The sequence below is a fragment of the Lithobates pipiens genome, unplaced genomic scaffold (assembly GCF_037356315.1).
Source record: "Lithobates pipiens isolate NorthernLeopardFrog02 unplaced genomic scaffold, aLitPip1_a1.2 Scaffold_27, whole genome shotgun sequence".
Taxonomy (NCBI): Eukaryota; Metazoa; Chordata; class Amphibia; order Anura; family Ranidae; genus Lithobates; species Lithobates pipiens.
The window spans coordinates 27394729-27419853 of NW_027507788.1; the positions used below are offsets into that span (position 1 = coordinate 27394729).

Genomic DNA, 25125 nt, shown 5'->3' on the forward strand with positions numbered 1-25125 from the left:
TATTTAAAAATAGTCGTAAAATGGCGTTTAATAAAATCACACTACGAATGTCAAAACAATACAACTTTCTCACCTATAAGTTACAGTAAAAAACGACTTTTGTTTAAAACATTGATGAACAACATAGAATGTACTTTCCTGAAATGTATTGAATGCCTCTCAATTACTACTTGAATATGCCTTTCAGATACAGAATGATGCTCTTTCTTAGGCCGCGTACACACGCGGGGACTGTTCGCTCAACTTTGTCCGCTGAACAGGGTTTCGGCGGACAGTCCGCTCGTGTGTGGGGCTTCAGCGGACAGTTTCAGCGGACAGTCTGCTGAACAAAGTTTTTCGGAAATTCCGAAAAACTGTCCGCTGAAACTCTGTTTCAGCGAACAGTCCCCTCGTGTGTAGGCTTGTTCGTCAAACTAAGTTCCGCGCATGCTCAGAAAGGATTTACACGCCGAAGTTTGCATTGCAGTGTATAGGACGTCGTATTTTTCGTCCCGTCGTACGTGCCGTTCACGTCATCGCGTACGGTTTCAGCGGACTGTTCGTTCGTCGTGTGTGGGCAAGTCCGTCCATGCTAATTTTGAGCGGACTGTCCGCTGAAACTGTTTGACGGACAAAGTTGAGCGAACAGTCCCCGCGTGTGTATGCGGCCTTACTGTACCTTAATGCATTCAAATGTTACAATGGAATGTTATATGATGTTTTTATGTTCACTCAATAAAAATGTAGGAAACAAAAAAAAAACGTAAAATCACAAATGAACTTCCAGATTAAATTTCAATTATTTCTAGCCTACTCCTATTAACCACTTGCGTTTGGGATAGTTTTAACCCCAGAGAATTTTTTGCTATTCATCACTGCGCTACTTTAACTGGCAATTGTCATGCAACACTGTACACAAATTAAATTGATATCATTTTTTGACACAAATATAGCTTTGATTTTTATTTTTTAATTATATAAATGAAAAAAAAAAGATATTTCCTACTTTCTGTTATAAATCATGTCTAATAAGATGTCATTTCTTTAAGAAAAAAACACAGTCAAGAACTGCACAGGTTCCAGGATTTACATGAGTGTATCAAGTCTCATGCTTTCAGCCTAGGAAGTAGATGCTGACCCTGGATGGGGATGATACCTGAACAAAAATGGTGCCGTCATTCTGAAATTAAAACCAGATGAAGACGGAGAACAGTGATCACTGTGAAAGGTAATGAATACCTGAAAGGGTTATACAGTATCTACCCATTATTCAGTAAGCATGCTTCTAACATGAGCAATACATGTAATGTTGGGTCTACTTTATATATTTTAACTTTATGAAGCACAGTACAACCTTTACTTTTAACTTTTTTTGCATGTTCCTATTCCTCCCAGATGTGGAAGAGAAAGAGGCAGAGGGATTGGGGTCCGTAAATTCAGACCTTTATGGCAGAATGATTATCTAAGTATCTTTACATACTGTAAGCCTCCTTAAGCCTAAAGGTGGGAAAAACACATAAGAAAAGGCTGAATGGCAAACATATATATTAATACAAATATATCCTGTTTTGTGCCCATGTATGAAATTACAATTACAAATTTATTATCGCATTGAGATCTTTTATATTTACGTAATAACATTGCGTAATATTTTATATAAATATATATATATATATATATATATATTTTTTTTAATATATATATATATATATATATATATATATATATATATATATATATATATTTACACCATAAGAAAATACTTACTGAATGATCTTTGTTTTATTAAATTCCTTCTGCTTGCCAATGGTGGACCAGATCCCCATAATAGGTGGAGTCCAGGCACCATATATAAAGAGCAAAGTCTACCAGCTCTCTATACCTGCCACCTCCATCCTCACCTGCCAAGATGTTGTTTGTTGTGAGCCTCCTCCTGCTGTGCACTGGCATCTCTGTCTCTGCAGGTAAGACCTCTCTCTCTTCCTATCATATTCCACATAATAGGGAGGTTAGACATTATTGCTCAATATTTTATACTACAGTAGTCACAGTGGTGGTCTACAGTCATTTATTTAAAGCCAATCAGAATTCAGTATTTGGCAGCTTGGAATGGACAGGCTAATTTAAGTAATTGCATTGGGTTGCTGTACATCACTGCTTTTTACATTGTTATTGAACATTGCATTGAGAGAGAGAAATAAAGGAAAAAAAGGGAAAGAGCAAGAAAAAAAAAGAAAGAGCGGGAAAAAAAAGAAAGAAACAAGAAGAGAAAGAGTAAGAAATAAAGAAAGAATGAAAGGATGATAGAAAGAAAGAGAGAAAGAAAGGAGGAAAGAAGTGAAGAAAGGAGGAAAGAATTGAAGAAAGAAGTGGAAGAAAGAAGTAAAAGAAAAAGGAGGAAAGCAGTAAAGAAAGGAGGAAAGAAAAAAGGAAAGAATTAAAAAAAAGAGGAAAGAAAAAAGGAAAGAAGTAAAGAATAGAGGGAAAGAAGTGAGGAAAGAAGTAAAGAAAGGAGGAAAGAAGTAAAGAAGGGTGGAAAGAAGTAAAGAAAAGAATAAATAAGTAAAGAAAGGAGGGAAGAAAAGAGGAAAGAAAAGCGGAAATGACAGCAGACAATCTCTAAACTCAAACATGGGAAACCTTTGGAAAGAATTTAATATATATACAATTTAGTGTTGCACTGATTCAACTTTTTTTTAATGTTATGTATCAGTAGTTTTTTATGTTTAGTTTCTTTGTTTTTTTTTACAATTTTATTTTTTACAATTTATTTATTTAATTATTTTTTTTTACACTATATATATATATATATATATATACATATATATATATATATATATATATATATATATATATATATATATATATATATATAATGATTTCTTATTTTTTTGTGGGGGGGGGGGGGTGAGGGGGAAGTGGACGGTATATGTGTTTTTATTTTTATTTTATTTTTTATTATTTGTACAATTTATTTATTTATTACAATGTTACCCTTTTTTAATATTTTTAATCAACCCTGTTGAGGGGGGAGGGCCTTTGGTGAAATCTCCCCTCTAACATCTCCCCTTTGAGACAGGGAAAGGGACTGAGGACACAGATTCCCCAGTTCCTTTCACTGCAGCCTCAGCTACACTGTAGATGAATGTCCGCTGTCCATTCAAGAAAGGAAGGAGTCGGTAAATGAAGTATATACCAGCTCCATGCTCCACTCTCCATCCTGACAGATCTGGGACAGGGGATGGCAGAGGAGCACAGAGGGGGACCAGAGGAGGACATGGGCAGAACCTGAGGAACAAAGGGAGAAGCGCATGGAGGAGGACAGGGGGGAACCTGAGGAGCGCATAGAGGAGGAACCAGGGGAACTGGAGGAGCACAGGGAGGAACGCACGGAGGAGGACATGGGGGAAACCGGAGGAGCACAGGGAGAAACACACAGAGGACGATGTGTAAGTAAAGAGACCTCTACGCAGTTTAAGGTTAAATCGATTTTCTTCTCATTTTAGTGAATGGCCATGTGTCTTATTAAATTTCCTTTTGCGGAAAAGCATTATCCCCATTGTAGGGTCACCAGTACGGTATTTGTACATTGAAATCATATCCCCTCTCAAGAGTCTCCTCTCCAGAGAAAACAAGTTCAGTGCTCGTAACCTTTCCTCATAACTAAGGTCCTCCAGTTCCTTTATTAGTTTTGTTGCCCTTCTCTGGACTCTCTCCAGTTCCAGCACATACTTCCTGAGGACCGATGCCCAGAACTGGACAGCATACTCCAGGTGTGGATGGACCAGAGTAATGCATGCCATTGCTGAGCCTGTCGTCTACTAGGACCCCTGGGTCCTTTTCCATCCTAGATTCCCCCAGAGGTTCTCCCCCTAGTGAGTAGATTGCATTCATATTTATGCAACCCAAATTAATTATTTTACATTTTTCTACATTAAACTCCCATTTGCCATGTAGTTGCCCACTCCATTAATTTGTGCAGATCTTCTTGTAAGGTTTCCACATCCTGCAGAGATGTTATTTCCCTGCTTAGCTTAGTATCGTCTGCAAATACAGAGATTGAGCTGTTTATCCCATCCTCCAGGTCGTTTATGAATAAATTAAATAAGATTGGTCCCAGGACAGAACCCTGGAGGACCCCACTTTCCACCCCAGCCCATTCCAAGTACTCCCCATTTATCACCACCCTCTGAACTCGCCACTGTAGCCAGTTTTTAATCCATGCACTCATCCTATGGTCCATGTCAATGGACCTTACTATGTACAGTAAACGTTTATGGGGAACTGTATCAAATGCTTTTGCAAAATCCAGATGCACCACGTCTACGGGCCTTCCTTTATCTAGATGGCAGCTCACCTCCTCAAGGAAGGTTAATAGATTGGTTTGGCAAGAACGATTATTCATGCTGATTACTGCTAATGATACCGTTGCCATTACTAAAATCTTGTATATAGTCCCTTATCATCCCCTCCAAGAGCTTGCATACAATTGATGTTAGGCTAACTGGTCTGTAATTCCCAGGGATGTATCTTGGCCCTTTTTTAAATATTGGTGCTACATTGGCTTTTCTCCAAGCTGGTACCATTCCAGTCAGTAGACTGTTCGTAAAAATTAGGAAGAATGGTCTGGCAATTACTTGACAGTTCCTTAAGGACCCTCGGGTGAATGCTATCTGGTTTTGGTTACTTAAGCCCCATAATTCCCTTGTGAAGACTGAGGATAAGAATAAATGCAGTACCTTTGCCATCTCTCCATCCTTAGTAACCAGATTCCCTTCATCATTCATCATTCTTTATCTGACCAATATCATCTGACCTCCCTTTCTTACCATTTATGTACTTAAAGAATTTCTAGGGATTTTTTTTACTCTCCTCCACTACGTGCCTTTAATGCTCTATCTTAGCCGCCCTGAATGCACCTTTACATTTCTTGTTGCATTCTTTGTAAAGTTGGAATGAAGGCTTTCTCCTTTGCTTTTATATGCATTTTTATGCCACCCAGGACTTTTATTAGCTTTTTTAAATGTATTTCCTATTGGGATGCATTGGCTAATGCCCTTATTTAACCACTTACAGACCGGACCATTTTGCTGGTCAAAGACCAGACCACTTTTTGCGATTCGGCACTGCGTCGCTTTAACTGACAATTGCGCGGTCGTGCGACTTGGCTCCCAAACAAAATTGACGTCCTTTTTTTCCCACAAATAGAGCTTTCTTTTGGTGGTATTTGATCACCCCGGCGGTTTTTATTTTTTGCGCTATAAACAAAAATAGAGCGACAATTTTGAAAAAAATTCATTATTTTTTACTTTTTGTTATAATAAATATCCCCCAAAAATATATAAAAAAACATTTTTTTTCCCTCAGTTTAGGCCGATACGTATTCTTCTACATATTTTTGGTAAAAAAAAATGCAATAAGCGATTATTGATTGGTTTGCGCAAAAGTTATAGCGTTTACAAAATAGGGATAGTTTTATAGCATTTTTATTAATAATTTTTTATTATTTGTTTTTTTACTAGTAATGGCGGCGATCAGCGATTTTTATTGTGACTGCGACATTGTGGGGGACCCATCGGACATTTTTGACACATTTTTGGGACCATTGTCATTTATACAGTAATCACTGCTATATAAAAGAACTGATTCCTGTGTAAATGACACTGGCAGTGAAGGGGTTAACCAGTGGGTGGCAGTGTAGGGGTTAAGTGTTCCTAGGGGTGTGTTACTAACTGTGGGGGGGTTGGGCTTTCATTTAGTGAACACTGATCTCTGCTCCAATCACATGGAGCAGAGATCAGCGTCACTAGTTGCTAGGCAGAATGGAGAAATGCTGTTTACACGGCATTTCCTCCATTCAGCCGTCCCGTGAGACGATCGCGGGGATGCCCGCGGCGATCGAGTCCTCACGAGGGGTCAAGACTCATGGGGTCCCGACCAGCGCGGGAGCGCGCCACCGATGGCAGGGCGGTATTGAAGATTGGACGTACCTGTACGCCAATATGCCTGCCCGTGCCATTCTGTCGACGTACATCGTCGTGCGCTGGTCGGGAACCGGTTAAAATGCTCTTAAAGCTTACCCATTTTTCCTCTGTGTTCTCTGTTCCTTAGATTTTCTCCCAATTATTATCTTCTAGCAAGAATTATAGTTTAGTGAAATTGGCTCTTTTGAAATTCAGTGTCTTTGTATTCCCCTTATGTTTCCTATTGGTGTGCTTTATGCTAAAACAAATTGACCTGCGATCGCTGTTTGCTAAATTGCCCCGTATTTCCACATCTGTGATCAGGTCTGTATTATTGCTAATCAGTAGGTCTAGTAATGCTTTATTTATAGTTGGTGCATTTACCATCTGATTCATGAAATTGTTCTGCAAGACATTTAGAAACCGGTGAGCCTTATGCCGCGTACACACGAGCGGATTGTATGGCGTACTTAGTCCGTCATACAATCCGACGGACAATCCATCGTAGTTTCCACTGAACAGACTTGACCACACACGGATACACAAACAGTCCGTCGAAAGCTTGCGCGATGACGTGTACAGCGCATACGCCGTGTAAATCCTTTTTGGGCATGCGCCATTCTTAGTCCGTCGAACTAGCATACTGACGACCGTATTGTCCACTGAAACCAAAGTACGACGGACAGATTTTTGGAAAAACCGAAATTCTTAGTACTCCGGACTGCGCGCTGAAAAAGTCAGCTGAAGCCCACACACGAGCGGATTGTCCGCTGAAATGTGTTTCAACGGACTAAGTACGTCAAACAGTTTGACCGTGTGTACGCGGCATTAGTTGAATGTGTGGTTCCTTCCACCCAGTCTATGTCTGGATAATGAATATCCCCCATTATAATGACACTTCCCATTCTTGCCGCCAATCTAAATTGTGATTGGAGGTCCGCCTCTGCCTCCTCCCTCTGGTTAGGGGTCTATAGCATACTTTCAGTATTACTTTGCCCTTAGTCTCCTTCCTCCCTTTGTAGCTCTACCCCTTCCCTTGCTCCCTTAGTGACATCATCTCTCACATTCACTTGTACATTATTTTTGATATACAGGCATATCCCTCCCCCTTTTTTACCTTCTTTCTTCTTTGTTATTTCTATTTTGCTGTTTCCACCTTGTTCTATTTTGTGCTCAATTTTGTGTTTGGTGTTTATGTGTTACTTTCAGTTAAGTCCAACTGTAATGCTTGGACTTAAATAAGATTGTGGAATTCATTTAATTCGTTTGTGATAATCTTGTTGATACAGAAGTGGAATGATAATGAATGAATTAGAAAATGTATATATATATATATATATATATATATATATATATATATATATATATATTGTTTTCATGATTTTTCTTGAATTCAGATTTTCAGTGTACATTAATCCCAGGAAAACTGAGACAGATTGATGCCGGCGCTGGTGAAGTGTATGGTGTGAACGATAATGATGACATTTTCCGCTGGGTGGAAAATAACTGGAAGAACATTCCTGGAAAGCTCATCCATGTTTCTGTTGGACCTGCTGGAGTTTGGGGAGTGAACAGAGCCAACAACATCTATAAGATCCAGGACAATGAATGGATGTCTGTATCAGGTAAAAAAATAAAAATCTCTGATAAATTACACCAGATAAGAATAGTATATGAAGAAAATTATACATTGACGCAACCAAATGACCTGTATAAGAGTCTATAGAAACAATCCAATTATAATTGACGCTGCTGCTTTCCCTTTTGGCTGGTGGCGGTCAAACATATAGAGTAATCATGTTAAAGTGCCCCTAATGGGATCTCTGCATTAGTCTGGCTGGGTTCCTCCATCATCCATGTAACGAACCAGTTCTCAACACTTAAGTTACCATGGTTTTAACTCTCTGATTTCAGGCCATCTTTTTCTCATTATATGGTTTCTAACTATTGCACAGTAAATATCCAATAGTCTGCCCCCGAGAAAGAGAAAGTCTCGAAATGCATCAGTAGTTTGGGCATTTCTTTTGCAAATATATTATTATATTACAGGGGGTCCCCGGGCTACAAACGAGATTGGGACTGTAGGTTTGTTCTTAAGTTGAATCTGTGTGTAAGTCGGAACAGGTAAATTTTTTAAGTGTAGCTCCAGCCAAAAAATCTATTTTTAAGCTTTTTGGATAACATAGGGAAGGGTTATCACCCCTGTAACATTTGTTTAGCTGTCTGTCCCCCTGTAGAGAAGATTTCACCTCACTTTCTGTCCCAATGATGATTGGATTTTGAAAATTGTGGGCTGTTAGGGAAACAAGGATTGGTGATAAAGCATCAGCGGAGACACCTTTTTCCCATATTAACGCTTACAGGAGAGAATTTCCCTTCCTAGGGGTAGATTTCCTCTTACTTCCTGTTATCTCCCTCCGTTTGTAAGTAGGAGTCATTTGTAAGTCAGATGTTTGTAAGTAGGGGACCCCCTGTATGTGTCTCCCTCAAGAGGAGGATGGATATATTGTCATTAAAAGTATTTCTGAACTAAATCTGACATACTGAGTACATTAGTAAGTAAAGCTGGGATGTAATATTTTATTTGTCACTTTATTAAAAAAAAAAAAAATGTAATTCTTAATGTGGTTTTCTGGTTTTGTGTCCCAGTCACTCGACATACCATTTGGTTCTATGTATTGATCAGGTATTTGTGTGACTTTGCAGATGTACTTATAATGAGGAGTTAAGTACACTTTTTAAAATTTTTTTGTAAACGGTCAAAGTTCTGCTTTGAGCTACAGCTCACCCTACTGAGGAAATCAGAATCTCCAGTGCCATAATCAATTACAATGGTCCATCTCTGTGAAAACCATTCTGTTTGCGCCCACATTCAGTCTATATTGTTACATAGTTAGGCAGGTTGAAAAAAGACACAAGTCCATCTAGTTCAACCAATAAAATAAAAAAATAAAAAATCAGCAGTGTCAAAAAATGCTTCCTGGTCCCCCGAGAGGCAATCGGACATTCCCTGGATCAACTTTACCTATAAATGTTGGTATCCAGTTATGTTATGTACATTTAGGAAAGAATCCAGGACTTTTTAAAATAAATCGACTGAGCAGGCCAGAACCAGCTCTTGAGGGAGTCGATTCCACAATTGGAACACATGGTGTTTCAAAAGTCAATACTTGATATGATATATACTGTAACATAGATATAACATTCTTCGATAGAATGAAAGGAAACTTATCTGGGAGAAGGAAAAAACTTCTGCCCGGCTGTCTCTATTGGATTTGAGGGGACGCCATTCATCTTGTGAACTAGAAGACTGGCCTGCAAAGAAGAACACTTAGCAACTATGCTATAAGCAAGATTGCGATGCAGCCATGCAGTCACTACATAGGAGGGTTTTAATCCTATTTAACAATTGTTTAATCCTTTCTCTGTTATTACATTTAATTTAATGGACCAATTTTGTATTTCGTGTTTCTACAACAGGGCTCTTGAAGCAGGTGGATGCTGGAGGTGATAAGTTCTTGGGTGGAGTGAATGCACAGGACAACATCTTCTGCTTGAGACAGAGTTGCACAGTTTCAAGATCTTCTTCTGTATCCTGGACCCAACTGCAGGAGGATCTGAAATATTACAGCTGTGGGCCAATGGGCTGCTGGGGAGTGAACAGTGTAAACAATATTTACGTCCGCCACAATGTCAACCCAACAGCCTGCCAGGGAACCCAATGGCAGCAGGTTGGAGGCAATCTGGTAATGGTAGAGGTTGGCACCGATGGTTCTGTGTATGGTGTCAACGCAGCAGGCAACGTGTTCCGAAGGTATTTTTTTTTTTTAATCTATGTATTCAAGATCATTAAGGCAATACTTAAAAAAAATGTTACTTTGGTAAAGTGTTAATGGTAAATGTTGAGGATATACCAATTGGACAAGTTTACTACTTATCATTTAGCAACCACTGTGTATGCTCATTTGGTGTTAGCGGGTCTGCGACTTCTTGCTTCCTATATTAAACTGAGATTGTACTTTTTGAATTCTCAACATATGCATTCAATGATATCTCCAGTGACCATGTTTTGTTTTTTACATTGTGACCATTTGGTCTGTAAAATGTATTCTAGTAAATCTCATAGCTTTCTGAGTTGCTAAGTTGGCTGGTATGCCATACATTTTTCTTTAGAGGAAAAGGCTATATTTAATATTATTTTTTTATGTTCTATAACTGAGAGATTTTTCTTTCAGGGATGGAATCAATGCCTGCACCCCAATTGGAACATCCTGGACCCAGCTAGACTTGTGCGCCACTTTCAAACACGTCACTTATGACAACGGATATGTTTGGATTCTCAGCACAACTGGTGACATCTATCGATGTGCAGACAATAAATAACTGATACGGCCATAACACAAGACCAAGCCGAGCAATATATTGCGTGATCTGTGCCGAGGTTAATACATAGACTGCTTTCTCCTTCTATCCATCCCTTTCATTTGGTGTTTGGGTATTCTTGTATTTCTCTAATGTTTTCCATTACTACTAAATGCTTCTAGTGCTAGCTAGGACTTCTTGTCCATTGCACATTTGTGTCTCATTCCAAAAATGTTTCAGAGCAAATAAACTTTGTTGCACGCAATTGTTTTCTTTGTTTATACCAGAAAAATATTGTTAAATAAACTTATCTCACTTTGTCTGAATATAACAATATAGAATTGCCACAGTCAAGTCTTTTTCACTGTCCAGTTACAGACCGGGGGAAGGAAAAAATGTATAATAATAGTTTTTTTCAAAAATCTGTATTTATTGAGTTAAGCATTGAACAAGAAAAAGATACTCCAGCATACAGTACATAAATTGCTTAACTGTGTGGATTGGTGCAACATGGTGCAGAAGCAGAATACACTCCAAGTCCAGTTACAGAAAGCAGATCTATATTGAAATTGAAGTTTGGCAAAACGCAAGCCTGGCGGGAATGCACTCGACCGGGAACACTTACAGGATGTAAGTAGCAGAAGGTTTCAGGTGTGCCGAAAGTGGCTGTCCTGAGGGGCGAACAGTGGCCTGGCAGGTCAGTGCCCAAGTGGGGAGGCTTCCAGGTAGGATTTTATATCCCTGCACTTTCTTTACTCTTCAGGAACCTTTCCCTGATGCTAATCACTGTCCCTGTCAGACAGGTGATCTGTCCTCACTCTAGCCACACGCAAAATGTGTGCCAAACCCGGCAGGCAGGGTCTTAAATAGACTCTGCCTGACCCAAGATGGCCACCAAATCGGGTGCTGCCTCTCTATGACCAAGGAAACCATAGAGGAGCTAGGTTCCTCTCGCCTTCCCCCTCCACCTGCATTGCCGCTGCAGATGAGCACCACTTGCAGTGGAGAAAATAGACTGCACCTGCCTAAAAGGGCATACAACCATATATATTCCATTACACCATAACATGCCAAGAATAATTCCTCTCTCTCACGGTCAATAGAAATATACTTAGCCTTACATAGGCAAAAGATTGAAAAAGTAAAAACTTAGAAAAACTACTCTCCTGACGTCACACATCCCCAAGTTAGTACCAAATATCAAATTGTGCATCCTGTAGAGTGAGCAATGTGCTTCTCAAGACCCACCCGTGTGGACCACAGCTGTAGTAAAATGAATCCATATAGCCCAAAACTTGTTCACATCAGTCCTACACTTTATATACCCATTCCTAGGCTTCCACTGTATCTTTTTCTGGGGAGCTTATTTGGAGAGCTGTGGTGTTTCCATAATAATTTAATCAAGTTGTATTTCAGCATTTAGAAGATGAAGTATCTGATATCTTTTTTTTCTCCGATTGATATTTATTGACATGAAGCAGGAAAAAATGTTGTCGGTCTCCTCTTCCCCATTTATCATGTAGGCAGGAAGGAAGGGGTTAAACTTGTTTTTGCGGTTTCCAGTCTTTTTGAGCTGTGACCTTTCCACTGTGCTGTAAATAAAAGGGGGAAGGGCTATGCTCACAGAAAGCTGCTGCATAGGAAGAAGACAGAGACAAGCCAAAAGATCTCCAACTGCTTTGAGGACTCTCTGAGCAGACATACAGTAGGGCTGCTGCACATTGCAGTCCATTGGAGGCACCAGAGTTCTGGAGGACAGCAAGGTCCTAGAACACACCAGCTATTGACTGTCACCTGTAAAGGTATGCCTGGGCAGCCAAATAGGTGTAGATTGGGTTAGGATGTGGGCATTGTTCATGTTTGACTGTACTAAGAAATTACATTAACTGTTCTCAGTCTGGACTGAAGTTACTTAAAATGGGTGCATGAAGGTTGCTGGCAATTAAAAAAGTTTGGGTCTGTAAAGCACAAAGGAGTATGAAATTCAAGGGTTGCCTCTGAAAGACAAGGAGGGGGAATGTAGCTGTGCAGAGTCAGAATCTGCTGCTGGAGATTCCGACTCTGCGTGAAAAAATAGGAGCCGCCGGAGTCCAGGAACAGTCAAAAAAAAAAAACAACACCTGTAGTACACCACTAGTAACAGGGACGCGTTTCAAAGCAATTCAGCTTCTTTATCAACCTGTCAAATCTGTCTAACTACACACTATAAATAAGCCCCACCCAGTAGAGGGAGGGCGGGCCTAACCTCGCACCTTCGGTGAGCACAGATAATTACAGCATTGTTCCTTCCCAAGGGGTGTAGCCAGATGGCAGATGTTTGTGTAAATACACGCAAAATGGGTAGACACAAAACGAAAATTATAAATATAAAAAAAAAGTTTTTTTTCTAGATCATTTTCTTAGAGACCTTATCAATGAGCAATTTGATCAACTGAGTTTATAGAATTGGATAGATAAAAAATAAATGAACAATTTAAAAGATCTTGGAACTACATCTCTTTATATATACAGTATACAGAGGCAAAACAGGAAAATAAGTGTCAGCCTCAATCGATGGAATGCATAAATGTATATATATATATATATATATAAATAAAAGGGAAACTCCATTGTGTATGAGGTGGGGAATGGGGAGAGGTATAGAGTTGTGACAGGGGTGGCAATAGAGCAGCAATGAGACTCAATGAGAGATGGTAATGGACCTTTTGTCCGTATATTTTATTACTGCACACAGGCTCATCTCCAAATCGGGGAACTGCTTTAATGTTAGACTGTTCACATGACCACAGTCTCTGTCTGGTCCTGGGCATTGATAAGCATGCTCTGTGTGAAAGTTACCCCCATATGCAGGGTGAGTTGACCCCGCTGACTGCCTGGCATAGCCCAAGAACCCCTGTGGGCCTGCCATCTGGAGTAGTTGGCAAGGACTCTGAATGCAACACATACACCTGTACAAGTGTGTAGAACAAGGGACAACATCTTTTGGAGGAACTGCCTACAACACTACACACTATATAACCAATGAGAGATAATCAAACATAAATGGTGGCACAGTGGTGTAATGGTTAGCACTCTCACCTAGCAGTAAGAAGGGTCGTTGGTTCATATCCCAACCATGACACTACCTGCCTGGAGTTTGCATGTTCTCCCTGTGCCTGCGTTGGTTTCCTCCGGGTACTCCAGTTTCCTCCCACAATCCAAAGACATGCAGGTAGGTTAATTGGCTTCTGTCCAAAAGCGGCCCTAATATATGAATGGGGACCTTGGATTGTGGGCTCCTTGACGGTAGGGACTGATGTGAGTGCAGGAATAGGGACAATTGTAGACACTCACTCAAGTTGAACTGGATGGACTGGTGTCTTTATTCAACCTTACTAACTATGTAACTATGTAAATGAATGGTAACAACATAAGCAACCACTATAAAAATAAACAAATAATCTCAAAAAATGCCACAGTAAAAACTAAACACATTAGCAGCGCTAAACAATTACAGCAAATGGCTTGTAATAATTGTATCCAGATTTTGATACATGCATCATAAGTTCATCAACAAAAGCTCATATGGGGTTAAATCCAGCTGTATCCCATCACCACACCGCATGTGGTTTACCAGATAAACCAAGGAATTAGGCTTGTGTTTAAACAATTTCTGTCAGCAGGCACTGCGTCTCTCCATCTAGACATTGCTTGTGACAAGTAAAAGAAATGTGCACATAGCGTAATCCAATAAAATATATTTGTTGATAAAATACCCCTCTTACAATTGCACATTACAAAGTTAAAATTCAAAACAGGCATATAGAAACTCAATATCACCGATCACTATCACATGTCAAACTCTCACCACTCGGCTAATCACTCATAGAGCAAACAGAGAGAAAGTTTGGTCGGCAGGACTTTGAATGAGGCCAATCACTGTATAGAGTAACCATGTGGGGTATACAACACAGTATTGCTTTTATGGGTTCCATCAAAAAGGGGGGAGTTTTTTGGGGACTTTGAATGAGATATGTATACCAAAGAGCAGTCTTGGCAAAGAACATTTTATTATACCTTGTGAAATCATGTACAGCATAATGAATGACACAAAAAAGCATACACAGAATAGCATAAATGCAGGGCATGCTAAAAACCACATATAAATATTGACGCCATGGTACTTGGCATATCATGGGGTAAAGACAAGTCCTGCACAACATGGGCCATTGGAAGGACTGGATGGTGTTGGAAAATCTGGAGTAAAACAATATAAGAGACATAAAATCGTCTGTATGGGCATCATGCACCTATGCAAGGCTGACGCGTTTCATTGGGGTATTTCAACCCTTCGGGGGAGAATGCAATGGTGATCCGTAAAGAAACATAACCATATGGTATAATATTGTAGCTGAATAATAGGAATAATTAATGATTATTATTAATTAATAATTAAGGGACAGGATGGATCTCTCGTCGAGCGGTGTTCCCGGGTTGAGTAGACAGATGATCGGATGGCGTAGGATGCTGCATGGTCAGGTACTGCCGCGTTTCGTCCTCACTTCATCAGAGGGCGTGGCCAAACAGCGCCTCTCCTATCCTTAAATACCCTGTGCACTCTTGTTCCATCTGGTCAGATTCGTAGCATCCGCCACATCACTTTCAGAGAATGTGTGCATTTACACAATGCCATATTATATATCCAATGATGTAATGTGAACAAACACTATCCTTAGATAGCTCAACCTGCCACCTATACAATCTGTGGATATGCATGTCTGACAATCACCACACATGAAACTACTGATCTGTGCAATCACACATGTTCCTAACCGATCATTCCATGTATGGTGATTTTGAATCACAAAGGGAAATACACAGCTAAACGAAACAGGCTGAGATAAAACATCCCTACCTGTCTTGTTAACTGCATTTTGCATATTATTTACCCTATTGTAATATTGGATCGTTATTTTGTATCATACACTGTATGTTCCACTAATATCTCCAACATGTATTTAAAATATATTAAACCTTTCAAAACATAGTTCAACTTATACTACAATTACAAGATTTAAAAGGTAACTCCCATCACATAAACATATCATAAGAGACATTATTATATATAAAAAATCATATAAGAAATTTATAAGTAAAATAAATATGAAAAGATATTTCCTAGGAATAAAATCAGGTTCAAACGAATAGAATTGAGCCCACAACATATGGAAGTGTTCAAACAAATGGTTTTGAAGGATGTGGAGACATTAGTACCTAGAAAGATTGTGAACCCAAAGTATATAGAGGAAGGTGTGAAATCCTTAGAGGCCAGAAAATATGTAATTGTCAGGCCAGCAGATAAGGGTGGAGGTGTGGTGATCTTAGAAAGTAACTTTTATCATTCCAAATTAAAAAGTATGTTGGCAGAATACTAATGTGGAATTAAACAGTGACCCCCACAGACAACTATAGGAAAGATCTGAATAATTTGGCAGAGTATGGATACAATATGAGAGTACTTAATAAGAAAGAAAGGAGATATTTGATTCCAGGTTTTAGTCAGGTTCCGATGATATACACACTACCCAAAACCCACAAGGATCCCCAAGCCCCCTGCCAGTCCTATAGTAAATAGTATCAATTCAGTGTCCTCTAGAGTGGGCCAATATCTGGACAACTATTTACAAGAAAGTGTGATACAGACTGTGGCATATTTAAAAGACACTAGGCACATTTTACAACTTTTGAAAGAAATTTGTATCCCGGAGATTTCAGATATTTTTGGTAACAGCTGACGTGGCGTTGCTGTATACTATAATACAGCATGATGACACCTTGATAGCTTTAATTTGGGCCTTACGCAAAAGTGATGACCTTCCATTCATACAAAAGATGTTTTTAGGAATTGCTTTGGACTATTGTTTGGCCCATAACTATTTTTGTTATGCGATCACATTTTTTACTCAAAAGAAAGGTGTTGCAATGGGTGCGAAATTCGCGCCAAGCCTAGCGAATCTCTTTATGAGTGCATGGGAGGATAGATTTATTTATGGTCAACAACAAAGAGAACTACTTTTTTACAAAAGGTTCATTAATGATTTGCTTTTCATCTGGGTGGGTACAGAATCAACCCTAATAGAATTTATCGAGGAGCTCAATCAAAATAATAATAGTATCAAATCATAATGTCAATGGAGTAGAGAGTCAATAAATTATATAGATGTTATAGTAATGTTAATCAATCACCAGCTAATCACGAAAGGGTATTTCAAACTGACAGATCGGAATAGCTATGTACCTATTTATAGTGGCCATCACCCTACATGGTTGAGAAACATATCAAAAGGGCATTTCACAAGAATTAGAAGAAACTGCTCACATGATGACCACTACCTCTCACAAGCTCAAATAATAAAAAAGCGATTTGTAGAAAAGGGTTATAAACCAGCAATTCTGGATAATGTGATTTACGAAATACATCAAATCCCACAAAGTAGATGCCTAGTAGACAGGGAAAAGCAAAATGATACTAAGCATGAATGGGGCTTCATTAGTGGCCCAGTACAAAGAAGTTGAAAAGATTTTTAGAAAATATTGGTCAGTATTAGGCATGGATAAAATTCTGAGTAAGGCCATTCTGGATAATCCAGTGTTCGTCTATAGGAAAGGGCAGTCTTTTGGGGACCAAGTGGTCAAAATCTTGAACCCACCCATAAAACCTTCAATGTTCTGGGAGAGGCCTGGATTTTATGCATGTCGCAGATGTTTATCATGCTGACAAGTACACACAAGATTAAGAGGACTTACCGAATTTCAATCTACAGCTAATGGCAAAGAGTTTAAGATAAAGGATTTTATCTTGTGCAATTCGACTTATGTGGTATATGTGCTCCAATGCCCGTGCTGTCCGTGTTTTATATGACTTTGTTTCTAGTGCATGTATTGTAAATATTATGGTACTAATGTATTTTTATGTCTCTATGTTAGACAATGCAGTTTCTCTTCAAAATCCCTGAAAAAGGAATTATATAGAAAAATATTAATCTGAAACATGTTGGATATTTGGACTGTATTTGACGGCACTCTTATACTTTAGAATTTCCCTTCTCACACTCTGGAAGAGCAACTGCATGTATTAGTTTTCTATTATGATGTATTGTAATTTATGAATAAAGTTTGTTATACAGTTATTCTTAATAATTTTTTACTTTATTAATTTACTCTTAACCCCCCACACGTACAATCCCCTGGGGCATCCCCTTTTTGCTGTTTCCATTTACACATTTATTTATGAATTTCCAAATTTTCAAATTTTTGACATTTAGAATTTTTCGTATTTTCAGATTTCGAATTTCTGACATTTTGAAATTTTCGAATTTTCAAATTTCCGAATATTCGGGAAAATTCGGAAATTCAAAAATTTGGAAATTCTGATATTTCCAAATTAACAAATTTGTCTAAATTTGTTAAAAAATTGAATTTGTAACTAAATGAATTGCACTATTGCCTGATACAACATAGGAATTTGTTAAAGCTGTAGATACATCCATATTCCGCTACTCATCCTTTTACAAGGTAAATTGTGGATTTATTTATATTATCTGGAGTATGAGTTTGGGAGCCACAATTATTAAAAAGCATTTACACACATATGTTGTGTACTCTACTCTTGCAGTGTATCACTGCTGGTATCATAGAGTCCCTGAGCCATGATTAAAGGGGTTGTAAATCCTCCTGTTTTTTCACCTTAATGCATCCTATGCATTAAGGTGCAAAAACACCTTGCATTGACTGTAAAGAAAATAAATATACCGCGCTAAGTGCCAAAATTTTAAATAAATATCACATTTGAAACCAATGCGACTTTGGAAATAAATCGCTAAAAAGTTCCATCCAGATAGTTTGTTGCAAACATCAATAACCTTGATAATAAACATAACCTTGATAACCTTAATAAACATAAATAATAATAAAGAAATAGCAGTGGTAAAAAAAAACCCTTGTGGAATTAATTAACCCTTTTTTGGGGTTAATTCTCCTTTAAGGGGGTGTGGCAGGAGGCGTGTCCTATGCCTACATATGTTTTCTAGTAGGGGTGCCTCATTCCCAGCTTAAAATGTTGGGAGGTATGAATCAAGTCCTGTATTTGTGCACATGGTCAGGAGCTACACAGGCTCCAGGATTTATATGACTCTATCAACTCTCAGCCCTTCAGTCTAGGAAGTAGACGCTGACCCTGGATGATACCCGAACAAAGATGGTGCTGTCCTTCTGAAATTAAAACCAGATGAAAACAGAGAACTGTGATCACTGTGGAAGGTAATGAATATCTGAAAGGGTTACACAGTATCTACCCATTATTCAGTAAGCATGCTTCTAACATGAGCAATACATGTAATGTTGGGTCTACTTTATGAAGCACAGTACAACCTTTACTTTTAACTTTTTTTTCATGTTCCCATTCCTCCCAGATGTGGAAGAGAAAGAGGCAGAGGGATTGGGGTCCGTAAATTCAGACCTTTATGGCAGAATGATTATCTAAGTATCTTTACATACTGTAAGCCTCCTTAAGCCTTAAGGTGGGAAAAACACATAAGAACACAGTATCTACCCAGTAATCAGTAAGCATTTTAACCAGTGATAGTGAGAAGTCCCCCTTTGGTATTACTCTTACCAGACTCAGCTGGTTTCACAAGCTTTATCGGAAAATCTTGTTGGTTGTTAATTCAGGTTTCCTTCACCATCGTATATCAAGCCACCAGATCTCAAAGAGGGATAATCATAAAAAAACACATATAGTGTAATTCCATTGCACAACAAACATGCTTTATTTAATCAAAAAAACATCAAACATTGCACTCACAAACATAAAATCTTTCAAAGCATTGGTTCTTATGTATACACAGCTTATTGGATCAGCAAGGTTATAGGATAGTCCTACCGCCCTCAGCAATTAATCACTGATATCTCCCGGATCGGATACCTCTCCACTTTCTCTCCTGTCAATCCTGCTGTGCTATTTGAAAGAGAATATCATTGTACAGAGTTTAAGATGGGAAGTAACACCACAGGACGGGTTAGATGATGATGAATCCATGAGAGAGTGGTTGGATTTTTTTAATGGGGTGGGTTTCAAGCTTCAGCAATTAGTTTTAAGGAGGAAAGAGAGAAAAATTAAAAAGCTGAAAAAACGTATTGAGGAATTATCTAGTGAACTAGTGAGTATTAAAGGAACTCAACAATGGATTGATTTTAATTTTAATATAAATAAGAAATTAGAAAAAATTGACACAGATACTCAAAAAAAGAAAGTAAAAAAATTTCATAGGGATCTAAATGATTTTAAAAATGAAAATATTTATGTGTGGCAGAGTAAACTAGCGAATAAACCCTCTGGAAATATAGTGAATGGAGAGTGCCCTCCATTGACTCCTAGAGCTGGGGGTACCGGTGGGTCTCTTAAACCTAATAGTCATTCTACCCCAAGATATGAGGAACAAGGATGGACCCAGGTAGAACCACGTTTGAAGAGAAAGGGAAAAAAAGGGAATTTTCCGAGAGGCTCTAAACGGGGAGAATATATGGGGAGACCTGATGTCTATCCACAATTTAGACACGAATATGTAGAACAACAGCAGGGGGTACCAATTTCAAATAGATTTGATCCTTTAAGGGCAAACCCCAGTACTGACTACAACCCCCACGTCCTTTTTTATGGAGAGGAGGGTTGAAAGGAAGATTGATACCCCGGGGGATGGGGAGGAATCTCCCCTACAACAATTATTCTCAGAGAAATTGGTTACCCCCGAGATCCCAGCAGGGATGGTGGAATCCCCCACAAAGTCAACCCAATCTACAACCTTCACTAAAAGCCCCCCAGCTGCAACAAGCGATCATCATCAGATGATGGAGCCACCTCCAGAAGGAGCCCATCATACAGGAGACAGAAAAGGGGCTGCAGAGCAGGTCGGCGAATCCAAAAAAAAGAAAGAGGGATCAGGATCAGTTGGAATTTATAATCTGAGTAGCAGTATATTAACACCTAAAGAATCAAATATTCTACAATTAGGGTTAAAATGTGCCCCTAGAAATTCCATGAATAAATTTAATGTTTATATGGATATTCATAAATATATTCAGAAAAGAAACATGAAAAAATATTTTTTAAATAGAAACACTGAGAGTAGAACAGCGACACATATAGGTATAGTAGGCGTTGACAGCGGTTTGAAAAATAAATCCCTGTTTAATCCATTAAACACTGCTAATCAGCATGTTGAGGTGTTTAAAAATTTAATCTTAAAAGATTTGGAAACCATAGTACCAAAAAAGAATATAAACCCACATTATTTACAAGAGGGTATTAAAATGTTAGAGAGGAGGAAGGAAATTATAATTAGACCAGCGGACAAGGGAGGCGGGGTTGTGATTTTGGATAAGGCATTCTATGAAACACAATTGGAAAATATGTTGTCCGATAAGGACACATATGTACAATTAAGCAAGGACCCAACTTCGTTATACCACCGAAATTTAGGAAAGTTGATTTCCTTGGGAGTAGAAAAGAAGGTATTGAATGCGAAGGAATCAAGATTTCTTGTACCAAGTTATTGAAAAGTGCCTACAATCTACACATTACCCAAGGTGCATAAGAACCCAACGAGACCACCCGCTAGACCAATTGTAAACTGTATTGGATCTGTGACAGCGAGATTGGGACAGTATCTCGACAAGTTTTTACAAGCCAGTGTCCAAAATACGAAAGGGTATCTAAAAGACGCAAAAAATTTACTACAGTTAATTAGTCAGATTAAATTAACAGAAGGTGCTGAAATACATCTAGTCACAGCAGATATATCCTCGTTGTATAGTATCATTCAACACGATGATGCTCTGCTGGCCCTAAATTGGGCCTTGAGTCAAAGGGACGATATCCCTCATGAACAGAAAGTTTTTCTGGGACGAGCTTTGGATTTTTGTTTGTCCCAGAATTACTTCTGGTACAACCAACAATTTTACTCCCAGAAAAGAGGCGTAGCCATGGGGGCTAAATTTGCCCCCAGCATAGCAAATTTGTTCATGGCCGAATGGGAGGATAGGGTGGTCTTTGCACGACAACAACAACATAGAGCATCACTAGTATTTTATAAAAGATTTATTGATGACCTCTTGTTCATTTGGGAGGGTTCAGAAAGTTCCTTGCATGAGTTTATGAGGTTTTTAAATGCCAATAAGAACAATATTTGTTTGGAATACGAATATAGCAAGGAGAAAATACATTATCTGGATGTGGATATAATAAGGCAAGGAGCTGGCCTTATTACAAGAGTATATTTCAAACCCACAGACAGGAACAGCTACCTACCTTTGAATAGCCGACACCACCCACAGTGGTTAAAAAATATTCCCAAGGGTCAAGTGATGCGTATTCGGCGTAACTGTACATTAGACAGTGATTTTTACGCCCAGTCAGATATTATTAAGAAACGATTCGTAGAAAAGGGGTATAGCGAAAATGATTTGAATAAAGTAGTAGTAGAAATAGGAAAAATCCCACGAAATAAATGTCTTGAGAATAGATTAAAGGAGAATTCCCCCAATCAAGAATGGGGGTTCATCTCCTATCCAGTATAAAGAAGTAGAGACTATACTGAACCGGCACTGGCATATATTGCTCCTAGATAAAACATTGGCGCAGTCCCTGCCATTTCGCCCGTTTTTTATTTACAGAAGGCTCCCAATTTTGGGGACCAGGTGGTAAAAAAGGTATTGAACCCCCCTAAAAAATTGGAAACCTTTTCGGATAAATGTGTTTTTTTTCTCATGTAGAAGGTGCCAACCTTGTATCAGAGGTAATCACGTGATCAGAGGCCTAGTAGAGTTTATCTCAACAGGCAATAACAGAAAATTTGAAATTAAAGAATTTATTACATGTAACTCCATACGTGTTACAGTGCCCATGTAACCTCATGTATGTGGGAAGAACAAAGAGGACCCTGAGGAAGCTTATATCGGAGCACATGTATAACATAGAAATAGGATACAAAGATCACAGTGTGTCCCTGTATTTTAAAAAATATCACAATCAAGACCCTTCTTTATTAAAATGTTGGGGGGTAGACAGGGTATATACTAATTGGCGGGGATCAAATATGGTCCGGGAAATTTCTAAGAAAGAATCCCAATGGATATATCGAATGAACACCCTTACGCCTAACGGATTGAATGTCGAATTAGATGTGAATTGTTTCATTAGTGATTTTTAAAAATATTCTTTGTATAATTTTATGAAGGGGGTCTGTGTCAATATAGTTAGATTAATATTTAAGATGAATAGCTCATTTACCCCGTAAAATGGTTGTTTGGGGAGTGAGGAAGGGGGGTATAGATTGGATGAGTAGGTACATAGATGAATATGCTAGGTAACTTACTTGCCTTCTAGAGTTCTTTTTAAAGAGGAAGTAAACACTGATGAGTTTACTTCCTCTTTCATTCCCTGCAAAGGCAAAGCATAATGGACTACTATGCATCGCATAGTAGCCCATTATGTGTCCCTTACCTGACACAGGAGCCAGCGAAGTCGCCGCTGTCCCCTGTAGTCCGCCACATCCATCTTGTTGGTGGGTCTCGCAGCTCCGCCGCTGTCATTCGGCGAAGCCGCGATGACGTCACTCCCGCACATGCGCACGGGAGCCGACACGCGTGGCAGCTCCGTCGCTGAGAATGCCGCGCTCAGTGCGCCTGCGTGCCGCTGTCTACGGTGCATGCGCCATAGACAGCGGTGCCCGTTTTTGGGAAAATATCTCCTAAACCATATAGGTTTCGTAGATATTGCTTGGACCTACAGGTAAGCCTTAATCTAGGCTTACCTGTAGGTCAAAGTGGTTTGTAAGGGTTTACAACCACTTTAATGTTGCAATTCATTGTGGGGTTTTTATTCATTGTATCATTTGAGATTTTTTATAATGTTTATCTGTGTATCCAATTATTTATATAAGGATATAGCTGTATATTTAATAGATGTAGCCAGATAAATATGTGATTATTATGTGGCTTGTCTTGCACCGGGGGGGTGATTTATATGAGAACATGTTCTTTTTATGAAGTTTTAATAAGAATTTCTAGTAGATCTCCTTTTAAATATGTATTAAATTATATTTGGGGTGAAGTGGATTATAACAGAGAAGGTTGTCACATTTTTGTCCTCCACTGACAATTAAGATCGGGCAGTGTATGGTCTATTGAGACAGGTTAAATGGGTGCCCATCGGAGGGGGGGCGGTACCAATGCTGGATCATCGATCCGTCAGCAGGAGAGGGAGACTGGGCTATCCACCGACTGAGGAGGGATGGCTTCAGATATCCGTAAGTCCGAGGATAGTATGAGGCTGAAAGACAAGCGATGCAGGGACAGCACTTCTAGCGGTCAGCTGGGTATGAAAATGAAGCCAGGTGGGTCCCCCATTATGAACGAGGAGGCAGGGGATGACCGGGACTAGTAGACCATCACCCTATCCCCTGAGGAGCAGCGTTTAGGGTCCCCGTTTCGATGCACAATACATATGTAGTTTGCACTACTGCTTCATAAGAGTAACATTATTTTGAATGGGACAGCACTTGCAGTGGGGGTGGAGAGAACCCTTACTAAAGAGTGAGGGGAGACGATTGGGATGGAGCAATACTAGTGATGATCTCACAGATTAGGATATGTTTAGAATAGCCTGCTGGTATTATTGAGTGATAGAGCTGAATACCGAGTATAGGGGTGTGCAGTAATAGGAATGATAGTACTCCATGAAGGGTTAATAAAACTCACCCCAGAGGTATAAAAAGGTGGTGGGAACGTAGGGCTTCACCCTCAGATGATGTCAATATGACGAAACGTACCATAGGATACTAGCACAGCAGGATTGACAGGAGAGAAAGAGGAGAGGTGTCCGATCCGGGAGATATCAGCGGGGAGTGATTCATTGCTGAGGGCGGTAGGACTATCCTTCAACCTTGCTGATCCAATAAGCTGTGTATACATAAGAACCAATGCTTTGAAAGATTTTATGTTTGTGAGTGCAATGTTTGATGTTTTTTTGATTGTTGTGCGATGGAATTACACTATATGCGTTTTTTTATGATTATCCCTCTTTGAGATCTGGTGGCTTGATATACGATGGTGAAGGAAACCTGAATTAACAAGATTTTCTGATAAGGCTTGTGAAACCAGCTGAGTCTGGTAAGAGTAATACCAAAGGGGGACTTCTCACTATCACTGATTTTTCGATGTGCTGTGTGTGTGTGCGTGCACGCGTGGAGGTGTATTCCGGGCAAAGGTGCAATACATGTCAAGAGTTTAAAGAACTGTGTCAGATTTCTGCGAGATTGAAATTCACCATCAAGAGTTAATAATTGAATATTGGAGATGGACTATAGGATTAGACACAGAGTTTGAATTTATGGACCATATATATATACTATGAATTCATACATAAGCATTGTGGATTACCTGAGCATTTATTGCACTTAACCGTCATTTTTTGCAAATGTAGTATTATGCGCTGTTTCTTTCTATTTGATGGATTAATTTATCGTTTGATGTATTGATTCAGTTTATAGAGTTTCTTTTGTGACATTGAAAGGGTTTTATTTGATATAAAATCTGATTTAAAACAGCTGCTAAATAGGAGTGAAATTCCACAGTCCCCAGAAGAGACACACACAATTTTGGGGGTGTAAGCGCTTGTCTTTGTACATCTAGCGGTGCGGTTGTTATTTGTAACAAAGTCGGAGAAGCATTTTAACCACTTAAGGACCAGGCCTATTTTTTACATTTGGTGTTTACAAGTTAAAAT

At 39.1% G+C, this 25125-nt stretch overlaps 1 protein-coding gene across 1 annotated transcript; it reads left to right on the plus strand.

The window, feature by feature from the left end:
* The first annotated feature begins 1797 nt into the window (after positions 1 to 1797).
* Positions 1798 to 10569, plus strand: LOC143933692 (fish-egg lectin-like). The gene is made up of 4 exons (XM_077456677.1): positions 1798 to 1943; positions 7340 to 7567; positions 9423 to 9756; positions 10178 to 10569. The coding sequence occupies exons 1-4, from the start codon at positions 1889 to 1891 to the stop codon at positions 10323 to 10325; spliced, it is 765 nt and encodes a 254-aa protein (XP_077312803.1). The 5' UTR covers positions 1798 to 1888; the 3' UTR covers positions 10326 to 10569.
* The last annotated feature ends 14556 nt before the right edge of the window (positions 10570 to 25125 follow it).

Bases quoted from the DNA above. Each gene is read 5' to 3' on its own strand.
- LOC143933692 (XM_077456677.1), top strand. From the start codon at position 1,889: ATGTTGTTTGTTGTGAGCCTCCTCCTGCTGTGCACTGGCATCTCTGTC. The intron at 7,568-9,422 runs GTAAAAAAATAA...TTTCTACAACAG, and splicing joins TGAATGGATGTCTGTATCAG to GGCTCTTGAAGCAGGTGGAT. The intron at 9,757-10,177 runs GTATTTTTTTTT...TTTTTCTTTCAG, and splicing joins GCAGGCAACGTGTTCCGAAG to GGATGGAATCAATGCCTGCA.